The sequence below is a fragment of the Camelus bactrianus genome, chromosome 27 (genome assembly GCF_048773025.1).
Source record: "Camelus bactrianus isolate YW-2024 breed Bactrian camel chromosome 27, ASM4877302v1, whole genome shotgun sequence".
Classification (NCBI taxonomy): Eukaryota; Metazoa; Chordata; class Mammalia; order Artiodactyla; family Camelidae; genus Camelus; species Camelus bactrianus.
In genome coordinates, this window is record NC_133565.1 from 27,263,294 (window position 1) to 27,281,388 (window position 18,095).

Below are 18,095 nucleotides of genomic sequence, written 5' to 3' on the forward strand. Positions count from 1 at the left end.
CTTCCACAAAATTGGCACTCACATTCAGGTGGGTCAAGTTCTTGTTGCTTGGGAAAACAGTGACCAGATCACAGCAGCTATTCTCCAATGACAGAAAAGCAGCCTCGAGGGTGAAGACAGACACATGAGAAGCATTGGTGTCAGGCACTGTATACCCTGTACCTTGTGCATACCTAACTTTCTCATGGTCTATCGTCATTACCCCTCCTTTATTTCTCCCCAGGTCTCTTAGGTCTCATGCTGAATGATAATCCAGGTCCTGTATGTCTTAATCAGCTCAGGCTGCTACAACAAAACACTACAGACTAGGTGGCTTAAGTAACAGAAGTTTCTTTCCTGCAGTTCGAGGCTGGAAGCCTGAGATCAGCGTGCCAGCGTGGTGGAGGTCTGCCAGGGCCCTCCTCCTGGCTTTTAGATGAGTGTCTCCTTGCCGTTTCCTAACATTTGGGGGGAGAGAGCAGAAATCTTTGGTTTCTTGTCTTATAAGGGCACTAATCCCATCATGAGGGCCCCACTTTCATGATCCCATCCAAACTCAATCATCTCCCAACATTATCTCCAAATACCATCACAGTGGGGGTTATGGCTTCATATATAAATTGGGGGGGGGCACAATTCAGCCTATAGCATTGTACCTATTCTGGAGTATCTCTTCTTATAACAGTAGCTGATAGTAGTAATAAGTGTAATTTAAGAGATTTTATGTACCAGCACTGTGTCGTGTGCTTATATGGATAGTTCCACATAGTCCTTATTACATAGATAAGGGAACCGAGTCTAGTTCATTAATGAGACTAAGGTTACAGATGGTAAGCTGTTGCAGAGTTAGGGTTTGAGCTCAGGCAGTCTGACTGTAAGTCCCACATTCCTAATTCCCTCCCTATACTGCCTCAACCAGAGGAAAAATCATTTTGAAATCTGATGAAATGAGTTCAGGAATTTATTGTTTTTGTTGTCACATTTTTACAGACTAGGTAGAGAAGGGCTCCAAATATTAAAGTAGTTCTTTTGATAACTACTCATAAGAAAATTAACCAGACAGACAAAAAAAATGTTGACATAGAAAGAGCTGAAAGCAAAGAAAAACTTTGGAAGGTGTACAAATACCAGTTTGAAAGGGATAACCCCTTGAGTGCAATTCAGATGAGACACGCCTTGTAGAAAGCACCAGAAGTGATGACCTATCAAACTGGCTAACAAGGGAAAAATGAGTGATGACTTACCATTCCTTGGCCCTAGTAAGGGTCTAGGGAAGTAGCACTGTCAAATACTGCTGGTAAATATATAGTGGCACTCTTCCTGGAGAGGAAATTTGGAAATATGGATTTAAAACTTCAAATAATGTACTCTCTTGAACAAATAACTTTGTGAACAAATAATTTAAATATAAGAATTTAGCTTAAGGAAGTCAAGATGTACACAAAATTCTATGTATATAGATAGTCATTATATTACCTCAAAAATAGATTTATATATATTCTAGTTATTAAAAATGTACTAACAGTTAAAAAGTTCAGAAGACACAGAGATGTCTAAAGAAATAAAAACAAAGGACTTTGGATATTACCTCTCAGATTTAACCATTATTGTAACTGGTCTCCCTTCTCCCCTCAGTCATATGTATGCATGTATCTAATTTATAGTTTTATAACTCATTGCTTTGTAACCTGCTTTTTTCCCCATATTCGTCTTGCCTAGTTATTGATGACAAAAATACAGATTCACATCATTTTTAATGAATGCCTAGTATTTCTTGCATGAATAGACCACAGCTTAATCAATTAACTCTTGATTGACATTTAGTTGTTTTTAATGGTGAGAATTGGAAAGCAGTGATATAGAATTGTCTTTTGTTATATTTGGGAGGTAGAAAAAACAGTTGATTTTTTTCATCTCACCCTCTTTAGACCTCGTTAAAATAATACTTAAGAAAAAAAAAGAGACATAAAAATCTAAATAAAAGAATAGGAAAAGAACCATCAGTGGATCAGAGATTTCAAAAAAATTCTGGAAGATAGAAAGTTGATGAAGGAACAATAAATGATGGGTGAAAGATACAGCCAAGCAAGAAACCAATTCACTCTACAGAACACTAGATGGATGCAGAACCAGGAAATACCATGGCCCACTGAGTATAGGAGAGCGATATAGGGCAGGATTCACACATGAAATAGTTGTCCCTCCCTCCTACCAGCATTTAGCATACCTTACAGCTAAGTATCTACCACAGGGTGAGGGTGTGATGGAGAAATGGAGAACACTCAGAACTTCCCAATACGTACATACGCATGAAACACTGAAAAGCTATTCTCTAAATAAATTTGTTGCCCCCACAGAAAATACCCAGCATTCTTCCACTCAGAGTAAAATATCAGTATTCATGTCCCATCATCTTAGCCAAATGACGTCTCACTCAGGTACAGAGAGCACATAGCCACTATCACCTCAATCTTAAATAGGTTCTTGTCTAAGGAAGTCTGGTTAATGCGGGTGCACAACACACACTAAAGGGGAGGGAGGATGCCCAAATAGGCAAAGAAAAATTTTATGTTTAAATTTTTCTCATCTTGCCATAAAACAGAGATTTTATTTCATCACTACAAAGTCCCTTCCCGGGACACTTGAAATATTTAAGGAACATACTCTTTACCAGTGGAAAGTCAAACCCATGATGCCATGCAAAGGGCCTTGTGATTTCTTAGAATAAAATTCCAGCTATAAGCGAAACAGTTTTTATCAAGGTAAACAAATCATAAACATGATGTGAGGGGCTGGCTGTACATTTAAACCTTGGTGTCATGAATCAGTAGATGTAATCTTTTTTAAACAAATTTTTTGGGGTTTTGTTTGTTTTTGTTTTCCAGGGTGGAGGTAATTAGGTTTGTTTGTTTGTTTAATGGAGGTACTGGGGATTAAACCTAGGACCTTGTGCATGCTAGGCATGCACTCTACAACTGAGCTATACCCTCCCCCCAGTAGATGTAATCTTAGCAAGGTTATGCAGAAGAGAGAGGTAGAAGACACACATCAAAGTTCAATGAACTTTGAAGGACGTACTTTAGACATAGAAATAGGGAACAAGTGGCTGTGAGGAAATTTATTATCAATAAATTGTCAACTATGGGACAAGACAGCAGGATGAATTCGCGTGGAAATGAAGTCTCCCTTTTCAAACATACTAAAATGTTACCTGTAATACTTTAAGAGAAACCTAAACTCATAGTTGAGCCTGAAAGCAACAGGTTTTAAATTTATTTTAAAAGTATATACATATAATATATATAGCAGATTCTCTCTCTATAAATATATCCTGATTGCTTCTAATATATATATAACCAAACCAAACTTGGGTCCCCTTATCTGCATGCAGTAAAGCCAATCTACTACACTGGACTGTGGTAAAGGATCAGCTCATGGACATTCTTCTGACTGGCTGGTTGGCGGTGAGGTAATTGGGAGTCAACATCAACCTTTTGGTTCCAACCCATCTGGGGTCAACATACTTGTGGACAGCATACAGTTAATTTCTTCCATCTTGTGGGGGTTTCAGTATCTGCAAAACAGCTTGAAGGGTTTGGCTCAGAATATTTTCTATAGCCCTTGAGGGAAAATCCAAAAGTCCTAGACTTTGTTTAATGACTAGACTATTATTATTTTGTCTTTCTTGACTGTTTTCCTTTGCTTCTACATTTTCTCACTGGTCTAATTTCTCTGATTAAATTTATTCTTTGGAACTTGGGAAAGGCATAGGAGGCTAACGTTTTTCTACAAAAAAAAGGCAGGTGGTGTATACTGCAGGGTGGGGGTGGGGGTCTGTCCTGGGAAGGCCCCATAGAACCCTGCTCAGTTACATATATATATATATATATTCGCCTCTATTTTATACATATATATTGAGAGAGAGAGAGAGAATATTCAGGTGTCCTAAATAAAAAGCCTGCAACAATGGGACTTGAAGCCCCATGATCCACAAAGTAACGCAACCAAATACCTGCTGTAGGGACTGGATTTTAATACCTGAGGCACAGGCTTGTGCCAGCAGGAAAGCTGAAACTGAGGCAAGAGCCAGGAAAGGGCAGCCCCTTCCGTGAACTAAAACAATAAAAACTTCAGAAAAGGATTGGCAGATTTAGCAAATAAAAATACAGGACACCCGGTTAAATTTGAATTTCAGATAAATGGCAAATATTTGAGATGTACATACTAAACAACTATGCATTATTTATTTGAAGTTCAAATGTAACTGAGCATCCTGTATTGTATCTGGTAACCCTATCCCAGAATGAAGTGAGGGGTCAAGTCAGGCATATATTTTAGGGGATGATGGTTCCAGAGAGAGTAGCAAATACAAAGGCTGTGAGGTAAGAACACAGTTGACATGTTTGAGGAATAAGAAAGCCAGAGACTGGCTCAAGTGTTGACAGCAAGAGGCATAGTGGTAGGAGATGGACTAGAAAGGCCATCTGGGGCAGAGATCTCATAGGGCCCCACAAGACCATGGTCGGGATTTAGGATTTTCTTTCAAAGTATGATGAAAAGTCATTGAGCACTTTGTCATGGGAGAGTGACTGGTGATTTAAGAGGATTACTCTGGCTTCTGTGTGGAATAGAGGGACAAGGGAAGGAGTCCAGTAAGGATGCTCAGCCAGCAATCCAGGCAAAGATGCTGATGGCTAGGACCGTGTTAGTAATTGTACTGGGGGAAAAAAGTGATCAGATACAGTATATATTTTAAAGGTAGAACTCATTTGCTAATAGGTTGGATAAAGAATATTTTTGAAAAAGAGGCATCAAAGATGACTCCAAGATTTCTGATCTCAGCGACTGGGTGACTGCTGGTACCCTAATAAGATGAGGAATACTATGGGAAGAACAGGTTTGAGGGTGGCAGAAGTCAAGAGCTTAGTTTTAGACATGTTAAGTTTGAGATACATATTATACATCAAATTGGAGATATGAAGTTAATGTTTGGAAGTGTAAGTGTAGAGTTCAGAGGAACTGTCAAGACTAAAGAGACAATTTGTAGCGCATCAAAATAGAGATGATTAAAGTCACTGTACTAGAGGAAACCAACTAGAACATCAGTGTAGACAGGAAAGAGGGTCATATCCTGGAGTTTTCTAACATAAGAGCTTGGGAGGAAAAGGAGAAGACAGCAAAGAAAACTGAGAAAGGGCAGCCAGCAAGGTAGGAGAAAAACCAGGAGAGTGTGCTGTCCTGGAAACAAATGAAGAGAATATCAAGTAGGGAGAGATGAGCTGATTGAAATGCTGTTCGGGGAAGGAATAGGATGAGGCCCATGGACTGTCTGTGGCAGTTTTTCAACATCAAGGGATTCTAGGAGACATAACAAGAATGGTTTGCTGTGGTGGGGATGAAAGTCAGATTGGAGTGGGTTAAAGACAGTAGAAGATGAGAAAATAAAGACAATGAATCTATAATTTCAAGGCGTATTGCTGTAAATGAAAGCAGAGAAATGGAGTAGGGGCTGCAATAGAATATTAGGGAGGGATATTTTTGTAAATGACAGCAGTTATTAAAATCTATCTGTAAACTAAAGGGAATCATCCAGTAGAGGGAAAAATTGGCAATTCAGAAAAGAGACGAAGAATGGCAGGATCATAGTCCTTGAGTGGTTGAGAGGAGATGGAGTCTAGTTCACAGATGGAGGGACTGGGTGTAAATAAGAGCCCAGACTGACCCATGCTAATGGGAGGGAAATTATGTGGGACAGATTCAGGAAGGTGGGCAGATGGGGGCAGGGGGAGGACTGAGAGTGTGGGATTATCTCCTGATTGCTTCTATTTTATCAATAAGAAATTGAGAAGGCGGGGAGAGTTCTGGAGAAAGAGAGGAAGTGTGAAATGTTCTCCGGGAAAATCAGAGAGTAGTTGCTAGAAAAAAAATATTGCATTATCTTCAAGAGAAATCACATCTTTATAGTACTGAATCCTCATGTTCAAGGTCTTGATGCGCCTTTCCTTCATGTAAGCCTTCCTTTTTGTTTTTCAGAACTTTCAACAAGTTTTCCTCATACAACACTCTGTCCCTTCAAATGTGGAAACAATGCCTGGGTGATGGCTTTTTCAAAGCTAGGTGATATGGAGGGTATGGAGTTAAAAAAAAAAAGCCAGATTTTTATCTTCAGGGGTCATAGCATCTGTGAGTCTAGGTGTGTCCATCTATATGGACAGTTGGAAAGGAATGGAATGCAAGGGGCTGACTAGTTACTATGGGAGTTAATAGCAGGCAACAGCCAATCAAGAAGAGGAAGAAAAAGATACCAGGTCACTTCATCAGCAGCACCTATGCTCCTGCAGTTCTGCTCACTTCCCTGGCACTGGAGGGCACTCATGTGCAGCTGTTGGAGTCACAGGGAAGTGCTGACTGGTTAGCAATTCCGCTTGTTTCATTTGGCTGTTCCACTTGAGACTTTTCTTGATGTCTCCTTTTCCTTTTAGAGATGTATCTAAAAGGAGCTAGCTGGGTGTTTAGAGCATCAAGCTTACCAAATGAGCCTGATCTTCGTTTTGTTTTGTTTTTTTCCCTTGTGCTATTTTTTTGGTCAGGTTTTGCTATTAGGGGAATGCTAATAGTATAAAATAATTTAAACAACTCTCCTCCCCCAACTCATATCATAGCACAGTTTTCCAAGAAAAAAATTCAACAAGTAAAAATTATGCAGCTTGAAAGCAGCATTCCAGGTTTAAGGGACAGACAGCATGAGCAGACACCCCAGGATGAAAAAACACAGGATATGCTCAGAGGTTAGGATTTAAGACTTTTCTTAAGAAAACTGGAATAAGTAACACAAAGTAAGTTTGGCTCAAGTTTCTAATTAATCTTCAAAGCACAACCCCACTGTGAAACACTTCAGTCTACTCATTTTATATAAAGAGCAGACACCAAACTCTTCAGCCTACATTCAAGATCCCTCCTGCTTTAACCTAACTTATTTTACATGTCAACCTGTGCTTCCCGATGTGTGATGTCTGTCTAGCATGCTGTCTATGATGGCACATCTAAATCCTACCCACCTATCAGGGGTATAACCCAAATGTCCATGAAAACTTCTGAGATCCTACTGAACTATGTTTGAATTCACTTGTAGTACAGCCATTCATGGTCAATATTTGGGGGGGAGGGTATAGCTCAGTGGTAGAGGGCCTCCTTAGCATACATGAGGTCCTGGGTTCAATCTCTAGTACCTCTATTTAGAAAAAAAAAAAAGTGTGTGTGTGTGTAAACTATTCCCCCCCAAAACAAAAAAAGATTTTTTTTAAAAAAAGGTAAACTATTGTCAGTGGTGTTTGGCTTGCCTACTTCTCAAGCTCTTTGATAGCTATCCCGTTGGAGGGTTTCACACACACACACACACACACACACACACACACTCATGTCCTTCCCCGACATTAGAATGTGTTTCATCTGTAAATAGTGTCACTGCAGATGTAAGTAGTTAAGATCAGGTCATAATGGAGTAGGGTGGGCCCTTTAAGATGACTGGGATTCTTCCAACAGAAGAGATACAGACAGAACACCCTATGAGAACAGAGTTAAGAGGCTGGCGTGGTGCAGCTACAAGCCAAAAAAGGCCAAGGATCGCTGGGCACCACAGAAACTAGGAAGAGGCAATAAGGGGTTTTACCTAGAGTTTCAGAGGAAGCATGATCCTGCTGACTCCTTTATTTCGGACGTCCAGCCTCCAGAACTGTGAGGGATTAAATATCCGTTGTTTCAAGCCATGCAATTTGTTACTTCGTTATGACAGCCCTAGGACACTAAGAAACAGTAATTTTAATTCTATCTTCCCAGGCCCGAAAGTGCCACATCCACAGTCTAGCTCAAGACTACGTAGGGGCTCAATCGCAACCATGGTAAGGGAAGTACTGAGCTTCCAACAGTCCTAGCAGTCAGCCGCTTATGAGCTACTACTGTGAGACGTACCGCCAATGCTCAGCAAACGGTAACTATTATTACGGCAAGATATGGGACTACACAGGTAAACGACAGACAGTAAGAAACTAAGTACAGAACGGGGCAGGTGGAGCAAAGCAAAAAACAAGGGCAGCTGGCGGTAGGGAGCCTTAATTTCCCAGAGGACATCCGTGGGAGAAGGGGGTTGTTGTCTGAGGAGATGGAGTCTCCAAGCCGCCCTCCCAAGACCCGCTGAACGGCTCCGGGGCCTCTGACCGCGGTCGTGGACCCAGAAACGACAACCCCCAGTCCAGGTGTTCCTTCGGCCGACCCCACCGGGCAGTTGGCATCCCTCCACGGAACGGTCGGCCGCCTAACCCTAATCGTGCATACGAGCGGCGCCTCGTCGCGGCCCAGGACCTCACGCTGTTACGTGGGGCGGGACTTCCCCTCGACGCCCCGGAAACCAGAAAGAGCTCTTTTCCGCCGGAAGGAGGAAGGAGTTGCGGCCGAGAACGGACACCGGAGGTCTCGCTGCTTTTGTTGCGTAGAGTAAGGCCGATCTCTGGCCACCGTGCCGGGCAGGTGACTGCAGCGTCCTTGTAGGCAGCTGGCTGGAGTGTCGGGCTTCAGTGGATGTGGCGGGGAACCGGAGTAGAGGTGAGGGGTCGGTGTATCTGTCCGGGTCAGCGCCACCAGCGACCTAGGTCTTGTTCCTAGTTCATTGTGCTTAGCTTCCTCGACCTCTTCTGAAAAACGAGGCTGGTATCTCACAGAGCTGTCGTGGGGATAGAGGTGGCAGGGAGAAATCTACACTCGGAATAAAGTTTAAGAAAAAAATTCACTAGGTGAAAGGTATGTAACGTGAAGGTCTATACAGACTAGTACTTGTACTAGTGCTTGTACTGTTTAAAAGCACTGTGCATTATCTTTATCATCTTTCTTATATTATTAGATGGAAATCTCTTGTAGGAAAGTGGGCAAGCCTGAGGTCTAGGAAACAACCTGTAATGTCAGATTGTCTGTCAAATTCAGGGCCAAGGGGGTAACTTCCAGAGCATATGAACCGAATTTATATTTCAGAGCATTTCAAATATACATGCTGTAGATCTTTGGGCTCTTTTAAGAATAGTCAATACTATAATATTAAATGTGTCAAAGTCTCTTGAAGTGATGGAGGTGGAGCTTTCTAAACCACATACATCTTACCTACCCCCTAGATTCTTCTAAGCCCCCTCTCATCCTTCCCAGATTAGAAGTCACCAAGGAAAACTATTACTAATGGGATTATGTGTTAGATCCCTCAGGTGCATTGGGACAGAAGGTTGAAAATCACTTGTCTGTTTTTAACTTCCTTTGCTCCTGCAGAAACACACAAATTTGAAAGCTGCTTTCTAATAGAGACTTTTCCTTTAATTTGGAAGATAATTTGATGACTCTTTTTTTTCTTTTCAGGTGTATGAGTTCTTTCAAAGCAGAACACTGTTGTTTCCATGTTCTGATCTTTCAGAGATTATGAAGGCACAATTCCTGCCTTTGATTTGCTTAGTCAGGTGGAGTAGACACAGGTCAATGGTGGCAGCCACTTAAATATTCTAAAGGAGGTGAGTGTGTGGCACTTCACTCAGCCTGGGAGAGGAAGGAATTAGGGAATGCTTCTAAGAAGTAGCTTTTAGCTATATAGGCATTACTTAGGTGGACAGGAAGGGGAGGTCCATTCCTGGTGCCCAGGAATCTGGCTGGTTTATGAACTATAATTTGTACAAAGGACACTATCAGGTGTCTTTTCCCGAGCTCTATCCTCATTTTTGGATAATGCTTCTCTTGTTTTCCTTGTCTTTCACTGCCCCCCCCCCCATAATTGGATAGGTATTTGGGATATGAAAGGAAGTCAGAAGGGAGAAATCTTTTTGAGTGGCATAATAATACGATGGCTTTCCCAAAAAGTAATGTATATACTCAGTAAATTCATCTGTTAAAAACTCATTTCCTGCTTTGTTAAAATGCACAGCTGGGAAAACTCAATTTTGCTGGTTGGATGCTTTCCCAGTGAGTGGATTAAATTCTTGTCTCAATTCAGTCTATTTGAATAGAAGGACATTTCTTAAGCTGCTTTCAATGAAGAGACCCACATTTAGGCTTAGGAATGAGCACGGGAGAGACAGCAAGATTAGAACCCAAGTTCATACCACAAAAACATTTATATTACCTATGTCTGAGTGACTGCACGTTTTAATCAGCTGCAAGCTGTTCAGTTGAATTTGCATAATTCAAATAAATGATAGTTTAATTCCACCAGGATCTGAGTGAGGTGGAAATAGAGTAGAAAAACCGATTCTTTCAAATGTGACAAAAGGAAGAAAAAGCCATCAGTTAGTGAGTTGGGCTTAATTTTTTTTCTGGGATTGCAGGATAGCAGAAAACATGCTGTACAGTAGTGAGACATGAACTAGTACCTGTTCAAATGCTTGGGGTATTTTGCAAACTTGGGGCATTGTTGTGCCCCAGCTCATTGTTATGTTCCTTCCAGGAGACATTCTAACTGACAGAAAAGATTCTGCATGGCTAGAGTCTTCCTTCCAAGTCACAAACTTTTATCTTGCATTTAGATTCATTAACCATTGGTTGCAGTGAAGCAAGCATATGTAAGAGTTCAAATCTCTTAAAGCTCGAAGTTATAAAAGTAATAAATGATCATTCCCTTAATATCTTGGCATGCTAGAGGACAGTGCTTTAAAAGCTGGACTTGGTCATGTTCCTCTGGAGACTTAAGAAAATAGAGTCCTTGAAGTCAAGCTGACTCTGCTTTTAGCCTCCTAAATGAAAAGGTAGATAGAACAGGTCTTGTTTGCAAAATAAATTCAAGACCTACTTATCTACCAACAGCAATTACACCCTTTCCATTGTCATAGGAGTAGTAACTTTATGGATGAGTAAGGGTAGAGAAAGACATAGTGAACTCGTGAGAATCTTATTCTACTAATTGATAAAAATGTGACTAGAAATTGGAGAAGCTGGTTAGGAAAGTGGAGGAGAGGTCATTTCCTGTAGTGCAGTCTTCTTAGGGTCCAAGAAGTTTTCTGGTAGCTAAACCTTGGCTAGGGACCAACATATTCTTATTTACAGAATGCCACATCATGGTGAATTGTGCTGGGGATGGCTGCCAGTGTGGGAGCCATGTAAGATTATGATTTTAACAAATTTTGGAGGGTGAGAAGGGCAAACTGATGACCAAGTACATGCTTCAGAAATATTTGATTGGATGTGTCCAAGTGATTGCATATTGTTGTTTGAACCAGCAGGAAGTCAGTTATTAAACAGTTTTCCAAATAAAAGCAAACTAAATTTTATCAGAAACCAGTGTCACTTCATATCCCAAGTTTGTTTTTTGTTTTTTGTTTTGTGGGGTTGAGGGGGGAGGTAATTAGGTCTATTTCTTTATTTACTTTAATAGCGGTACCCAGGACCTCATGCATGCTAGGCACATACTCTACCGCTGAGCTGTACATTCCCCCCATTATATCCCAAGTTTTTAACCAACTTTCTAATCTCATCTGATAAGGGTGCCTTAAATTCGGACCATTTGGAATCACTAAACCTGTGTTAGTTTACACCAGGATTCTGTGGTTGTTTTACATCTTCTCTTTCCCCTTTTGTTAAGGTGGGGAAGCCAAAGCTTGTGTTAATAGCTTGCTCAGGAATTCTAAAGTGACACAGGTAAAGCTGAGAAAAGAACAGATTTTGATAACTTTTGTTTTAACTGATCAGTATGAGGGACTATGGCTACAGTGGTCTGATTTTTTTTTTAATCTTTTTCTTTCTATTTTTTTTTTAACAGATTTATCAACAGGTTGCAGGTGAACATGGCCTTGAGGTAAATCCTGCCCCTTGTTGAAATTTAGTTTCAACAGATTGTTCTTGGTGCTTTAAGGAATTAGACTATTTTACAAAAAAAACAAAAGTTTTGTTTTGGTTCTGTTCTAGACTTATTTTTCCTTGTAAAAGATGAGAAACATGTTTAAACAAAGCTTCTTTATGCTGAATAATTGTGATGGTTAAAGTTGGTCATCTGCCTTGTTTAAATTAAGTGGGTTTTAAATGTTGAAGCTCATTCTAGACCATTTTTTCTTGATCGAGTAAAATTTTATTGAAACCTTATAGATACCTAGTTTTTATCCATTTTATCCACATTTATATTACGTGTGAAGTAAAGCCTATTAGATCCCTAAATTCAAATTTGCCTTGTCTGTAATGTGCTACTTTCTCCTTGGTAGTATCTTTTTTCAGTAGCTAAGAACATTTTTTAAGATATATGTGTGTATTTTAGTTGTTTGTGACTGGAACCACCTCTGTGCTTACGTTGGTTGTACCTTATTTTCGGGTAGTAATCGGGGTTGGCTGGGCAAGGATGTCTAACGAGCTTTAAGATTGTCAAGTTGAGTCATGAGTTCAAGAATCTGAATTTCCATTTAAACCAACAGGCAGAGTTTTGAGATAGGAGATAAGAGGAGTTCCTGTGTCAGACTTCTGAGTGTATAAAGTGAAAGATTGTTCAGTTAACACGAAACCTTAAGTGATGAGATCAGGGGTGTATCTGTTTGGAGAAGCATCCAAGGGGCATGATACTAAATAGTCTCTGAGAATTGCTTCACAAATGGAGTCATTTACTCTGCATCTTGATTCATAAGCTTGAAGTGCTGTGTGTGCAGAGCTTTAAGTGGCAGCTGGAAACAAACTGGAGAACCAGAAATGCAGCTAAGGGGGCTGGGCATCCAGGTCACAAAATGGCATGAAAGCAGTGAGGCAGGAGGCCCCAAAGCCACTGGCTAGAGACCCACCTCTCCTACCAGGGCTTTGCACTTGGTGGACTAATGTTTTCTCGTAAAAGATTGTTGTGCATTTGTTACATGTCATATACTGTTATGCATTCTCATGCTTGTCATTAAATCTCCCATCCAATAAGACGATTATTATTTTTCTCTTTGTTTAAAGGGAGACAGAGCACAGGGAGATAAATTCTGGGGTCATAAGGCAAAATAACAATTGATCCCAGGTATTCTGATTTCCAGTCTGGTTCTCTTTACATTACAGGACAGTTCCTAGAATCAGTTGCAACTAATGTTTTCTTTTTTTCCCCAGATCTGTCCCCCCCGACCAAGCATGCACACAGTGGAAGCACCTTATTATTCTTTGCGTGTGGGCTGCTGGGTGACACCAGGAAGCACGCAGTCATAGGTCGTGTTGCATTTTTCCTAATCTTGCCATCAAGCCACAGATGCCCTCCTGTTCCTTTGTACTCCTCCCCTCCAAGTTTTTCCATCTCCTGGCCATAGGTCTTTTGCTATAGTTTGAAAGAGCCCTGCCACCCCTCACACAGAGAGCAGTGAGAGGCCGAAGAGCAGTGGTGGGATGAGGAAGATGTGCGTTTATTCAACAAACACTTAGTGTGCCCTTGGGGCACGTGTTAGCCCTTGGGGACTGAGTGATGAACAAGACAGACACTGTCCTACCTTCGTGGAATTTGTCAAGGTCATTTCAAAATTAGAGGGAGTAAGTACTGTGAAGGAGAGAACGGGTGGGTAGAAAGAGTGTTCAGTGGGCAAAACCTTACTAGAGTGCCATGACTATTGAGAAAACAGGAGAGGCCACATGACTGCCTGGTGGGTGGCCTCTGGCCTCCTCAGGTCTGTTCTTGGCTGACTAGTGAAATGTCACGAGTGTGCTGGGGTGGCTGGAGCCACTAACACTTACACATCTCCTCCCTCCTTCTTCCCCACGTGCCATAGGCCTTGGAGACTCAGATATGTTGCATATACACAAATAGACCAGTACAATCTGATAGCCTGAAAGACCTTTGAGTTTGTTCAGTCTGAGTCTTCATTTTACAGCCGGGCCTGGAACTGACTGACCCAGCATCACATGGGTGGTAGTTCTCAGGATCCAGGTCAGGTGACCTGAGTGCCAGCACCCCAGCCTGCCAGGTCACAACAGGAGCCATAAATGATACTGCGTGCGTGGGGCTTGAATGCCAGGTTCAGACGGCTGAGGTGTGAGTGGCTGGGTACAGGAGAGTCGGGAAGCTGGGCATCAGAACAGTCTAATAGAAGGTGACATGCTTTGGCATTGAAATGCCGTTGTGTATCTTGAGACACCCAGGCTTTTCCAGAGAAAAACAGGGATGCACAAATTGACGAAGCTGACAACTGAAAGTGTACAGATGCTGAGAAATGTCCACGTTGAAAAATGACAGTTTTGAATTTTCATAGTCTAATAGAATGCCAATCTTCCTCGGGGAAACCGTTATTCTTATATCTGGAGTCGTCTTGTTGTGTAGAAATTCATACTTATGCCTGAAGATTAAATGTTGATATTACAAAGCTTCAGAAATTGTGTAGATGGGCCAGTTACAGAACATTTCAATTTTCAAGTACTCTTACAACTATTTTCTTTTATTAAAAGACGATCAAAGTAACAGGCCATTTCTAAAAGTATTTCTTTTCTAGAATGTGTCGTAAGGAACTTATATTTTAAAAGTTTGTTTCTGAACAACCACTTAACCTAAGAAACTTACATACAGCATCATAAACTCATATTGCATCAAAATTTCCCTAGAAATAACATGTTAAAAAATTTTGATTTCAAGGTTCAGATACATAAATCCCCTGTAATAAAGGCATTTGAAACAGGGCATCTCATGATCTTTCATGTAATAAGATGGCCTTTTGGTATAACCTGGCACAAGGACTCTGAGTCATCCCTTTCCTAAATTCACCAGCTGAGCAGGGCACTGCAGGGCCTGTCACCGCTCAGTGTTGGGTAGCACCAGCACCCTCTCGTGCTGGGGAGGTTTTCACTGGGAAGGGAGGTTGCCTCTGTGTGCTTTGAAAAACGCTTGAAACCAAAGCCAGCCATAGGAGTTTCCTAACTGCTACTTACAGGCGTTTGAAGGGCCCTGTTTGCCAGCGTGCTGGTTCACACGGCTGGGATGAACACTGAGAATATGACCCAAATGTGTCAGAGCAAGCCAGCCTGTCTCCACCCTAATCCACCTTATCTTCTCTTAACTGAGCTGCCAGGAGCTAAACAAGTCCTTCCTTCCTGTTTACCCTCCCACCACCAACAGAGTCTAAGACTGAACCAAAAAACACGAGTCCTCCACTGTTCACACACAGACACACCCCGACACTTGGACATCTTTCCAAGGTGGGGCTGCAGACTTCTGCTCTAGCGTTCAGCTCTCCACCCTTCCTTTTTCACTCTATCTCATGTTCCCACCCCTCTTCTGTCTTCTGGCCTCACCCCTCCTACTCCACACAGACGCCTACTCTTCCTTTATGTTCCCCCAGTTTTTCTCTGCCCCTTGTTCTTAACCTTTCTAGGAGAGGAGACTTGGATTTTTAGTTTTAACTTCAGGTAGAATCTCCAGAAAGAGCATTTGGCTCAGTGCATAGTATTTCTTGCATCCCCCAAACTGGGTCTGAGGTTTAGCAGAGTCCATTACAGACTAAATATCTTACAGGGGGAAAGCTGGTCTTCCCACTTATGCTTGGGCCTGACAACATTCAGCTAACCACAAGGGAGGCTCATGGGCACAGAACATTGGATAAAACATTAAGAGGATTCAGCAAGTTGAGGGTCGGAGGCCCCATAGTACACGCGGTGCAGGGAAAGTGGTGTGGTGAAATTTTTTTGCCATTTTTGAGATGAAGGGAGGTTGTAATCCATGGCCTTCTAAGTCTGAAATGTCTGTTGGTCTGGGCCTCGTGGGACTACCCCTGCTTCATGGAACTGCATTAGCGGACAGGGTGCTTAGCAGCAGCTGCAAACCAGAGTTAGCTGTAACCATCTAGCCTCCGCCCACATCTACTAAGAAAGGTGGAACTGGGGCTTCAAATCACACTGTGTCTTTACTAAAACTGAAGTTGAGCATAAAAACCAATCACTTAGTGGTGAAGAATGCTGTCTTTGGAGCCAGACTGCCTGGGTTTGAATCCAAGCTCTGAATCTGTGTGGGGTGGATTACTGAACTGCTGTAAGGCATAGCTTCCTTATTTTTAAAATGGGATGATACAGCTGTGAGAAGTAAATGATATAGCATGTGTAAGAGGGTAGAACAGTGCTTGGCACATAACATGCTCTCCATGAATTTTAGCTATTTTATCAGAGAAAAGTACCCAGAGCTGCTCTTTCTCTTTCCATCTGGACTTTATGGAAAGGGGCTAAAAAGAAGTCCTGAAATACCTTAACATGTTTTACGAAACATAATGTGGGCCTTAGTTATTACTAGTGAAAGCCTCTGGCTCTATTCTTTCCAAAGCACATTTTAATCTTAAATCCTGGGCGTCCAGATTTCACCTTACCTTGCTGATGCAAATGTGTGCCTCATGCACCAGGAGAGGCGGTTTGCTCCCAGGTCCTCCTGTTTAGGAACATCATCAAAGGCCACACCCACCGTGTAGTCCAAACACTCGTCCACCTCCGCCTCCCAGTAATGGCGCCCTCGGACTGGAATCAGGTTTCCCATGACAGCAACACACCTGGTTTCAGAAAGTGGAGGCACGTGTGATTTGGGGTTACCCAAGCTCACTGTGCAGGTGAGTCACGTCAACTGCTGGGGTCAGTTGGGTTGGTCTGGAAGAGTGGAGGCAGGTGTTGGAGCACCTCATTTGTAAAGCAACACAGCCTTAGCTCCCAAAGCTCACCTGACTGATGCTGAAGATGAGAAGAGGATTATTCACTGCTGGTAATAGGTGAGGAGGAGACAAGCCAATAGAAAAGGCTCTTTTTTTTTTTTCCCAGTGATTGGGCTTTTATAGTAGCAAAAAGACCTGGTTCACTTGTTTAATAAAAAGAAAGGGATCGAAACCCGACAGAATGCAGCACAGTCAAGGGAACCATACGCTTGAGGTTCCCGAACCGGCCAGCACTTGCTTATGCTACAGAACAGCACGGAGGGTCCCCGAGGTGATGCCTCTGTTAGAGGTGACCACAGGTGGAAGAGAAGAATTCAGATTTCGGTGGCTGACCCATGAAGAGCAAAATAGCAAATTCCTCACAAATTATCAGTCACTGGGAATAATTACACTGACGAAGGTCAAAGTTACGTTTTGTTCCACAACAATAAAGAACTCTGCAGAGGAAGGTTTTTGTCGGAAATCAGATCACATCATATCTCAAGTGAACAGTCTACCGCCCACAGGAGCCTCCGATGTTAGCCAGACTTCATGCGGCTCCCCAAATCCCTAAGCGGATCTGTCCAGCTGTCGTTAACACATTATCTCCATTCTCAAAACCCCAAGTTGTGAATGCCCAAGCAAAGCTCTGGGACGGAGACTGCACGTTAACTCCTTACCTGTAAAGTGAGGCTAGCTCTGTTCCAAACTCTATTCCAGACCCACATTTCCATCCACCTGTTGTTTCTAATTCAGAATGTCCCAAACTAAAATGAACACGTTCCCACCTCTCCTACCTGCCATGCTTGTGTTTTGGGTGTGGTGGGGAGGTGTATACGCTACTCTTACTTTCCGTTATTAGACTCACTGTCTACCCAGTAACCCAAGGCAGAAAACTAAGACAGGGATAATGCAGTTATAAGCTCAGCTTCTAGTTTAATTCCAACTCCAACCCTTAATGACAGCGTGCCCTTGGGCAAATTACTCAACCTACCTGTGCTTCAGTTTTCCTGTGTGTTAACTGGGAGCTCACAGGATGTTGTGATGATTCAGTGAGTTAATCCACGTAAAGCATCCAGCACTTAATAAGCACTGTAAACCCACAGTGACTCCACAGTCCCCAACTCATCCATCTCCTGTTTCCCCCTTAACCAGTGGCTGCTAGCCTCACTGGTGGTGTGTTCTAGGTATGGTTGAATCCCTCGGCTCCTCATCCACCTACTGCTGAGTTAGTCGAGGCTTAACAGCCTCCTAGCCTCTCCCCATCCCTCCGCAGCTACACTTCTTTTTGCAATGTACTCTGGTCATGTCATTCTCCTACTCTAATCCTCCAGTAATTCCCACCATCCTACAGGATAAAGTCCACACTTCTTTTTTGCACTGGACCTTATCCATCGTTCTTGCCTCATCTTCCACTTCTTCCCATTATGGACCCCACACTGCAGACATGCCAAATTGCTCCTAGTTCTCACAGCATCTGATCTTTCTGGCTTCCATTGTTTGTAC

The 18,095-nt window shown here is 42.2% G+C and overlaps 2 protein-coding genes, 1 long non-coding RNA gene and 1 other non-coding gene across 6 annotated transcripts in view; 2 read left to right on the top strand and 2 right to left on the bottom strand.

Annotated features, from left to right (window-relative positions):
* AP3B2 (adaptor related protein complex 3 subunit beta 2) overlaps nt 1–8,244 on the bottom strand; it is a 51,042-nt gene extending 42,798 nt beyond the window's left edge. Inside the window, exons 1-2 of the mRNA XM_074354089.1 lie at nt 7,649–8,244; nt 1,224–1,299 (exon numbers count right to left, since the gene is read on the bottom strand). The gene's annotated coding sequence lies outside the window, so the exon portion shown is untranslated. The remainder of the gene's footprint in view (nt 1–1,223; nt 1,300–7,648) is intronic.
* A 172-nt stretch (nt 8,245–8,416) lies between these two features.
* LOC105069104 (uncharacterized) lies at nt 8,417–14,389 on the top strand. Its single transcript, XR_835296.3, has 4 exons — nt 8,417–8,577; nt 9,373–9,521; nt 11,756–11,791; nt 13,057–14,389. It is a non-coding gene; the product is annotated as an uncharacterized LOC105069104 (long non-coding RNA).
* LOC123616936 (small Cajal body-specific RNA 15) lies at nt 10,678–10,805 on the top strand. Its single transcript, XR_006725031.1, has one exon.
* FSD2 (fibronectin type III and SPRY domain containing 2) overlaps nt 13,323–18,095 on the bottom strand; it is a 36,060-nt gene continuing 31,287 nt past the window's right edge. For all 3 annotated transcript variants that reach the window (XM_010955131.3, XM_045516759.2, XM_074354092.1), the window contains 2 exons: nt 16,278–16,454; nt 13,323–14,267 (listed from right to left, as the gene is read on the bottom strand). In XM_010955131.3, the coding sequence (XP_010953433.2) occupies nt 14,015–14,267; nt 16,278–16,454 (430 nt within the window). In that variant the 3' untranslated portion in view covers nt 13,323–14,014. The remainder of the gene's footprint in view (nt 14,268–16,277; nt 16,455–18,095) is intronic.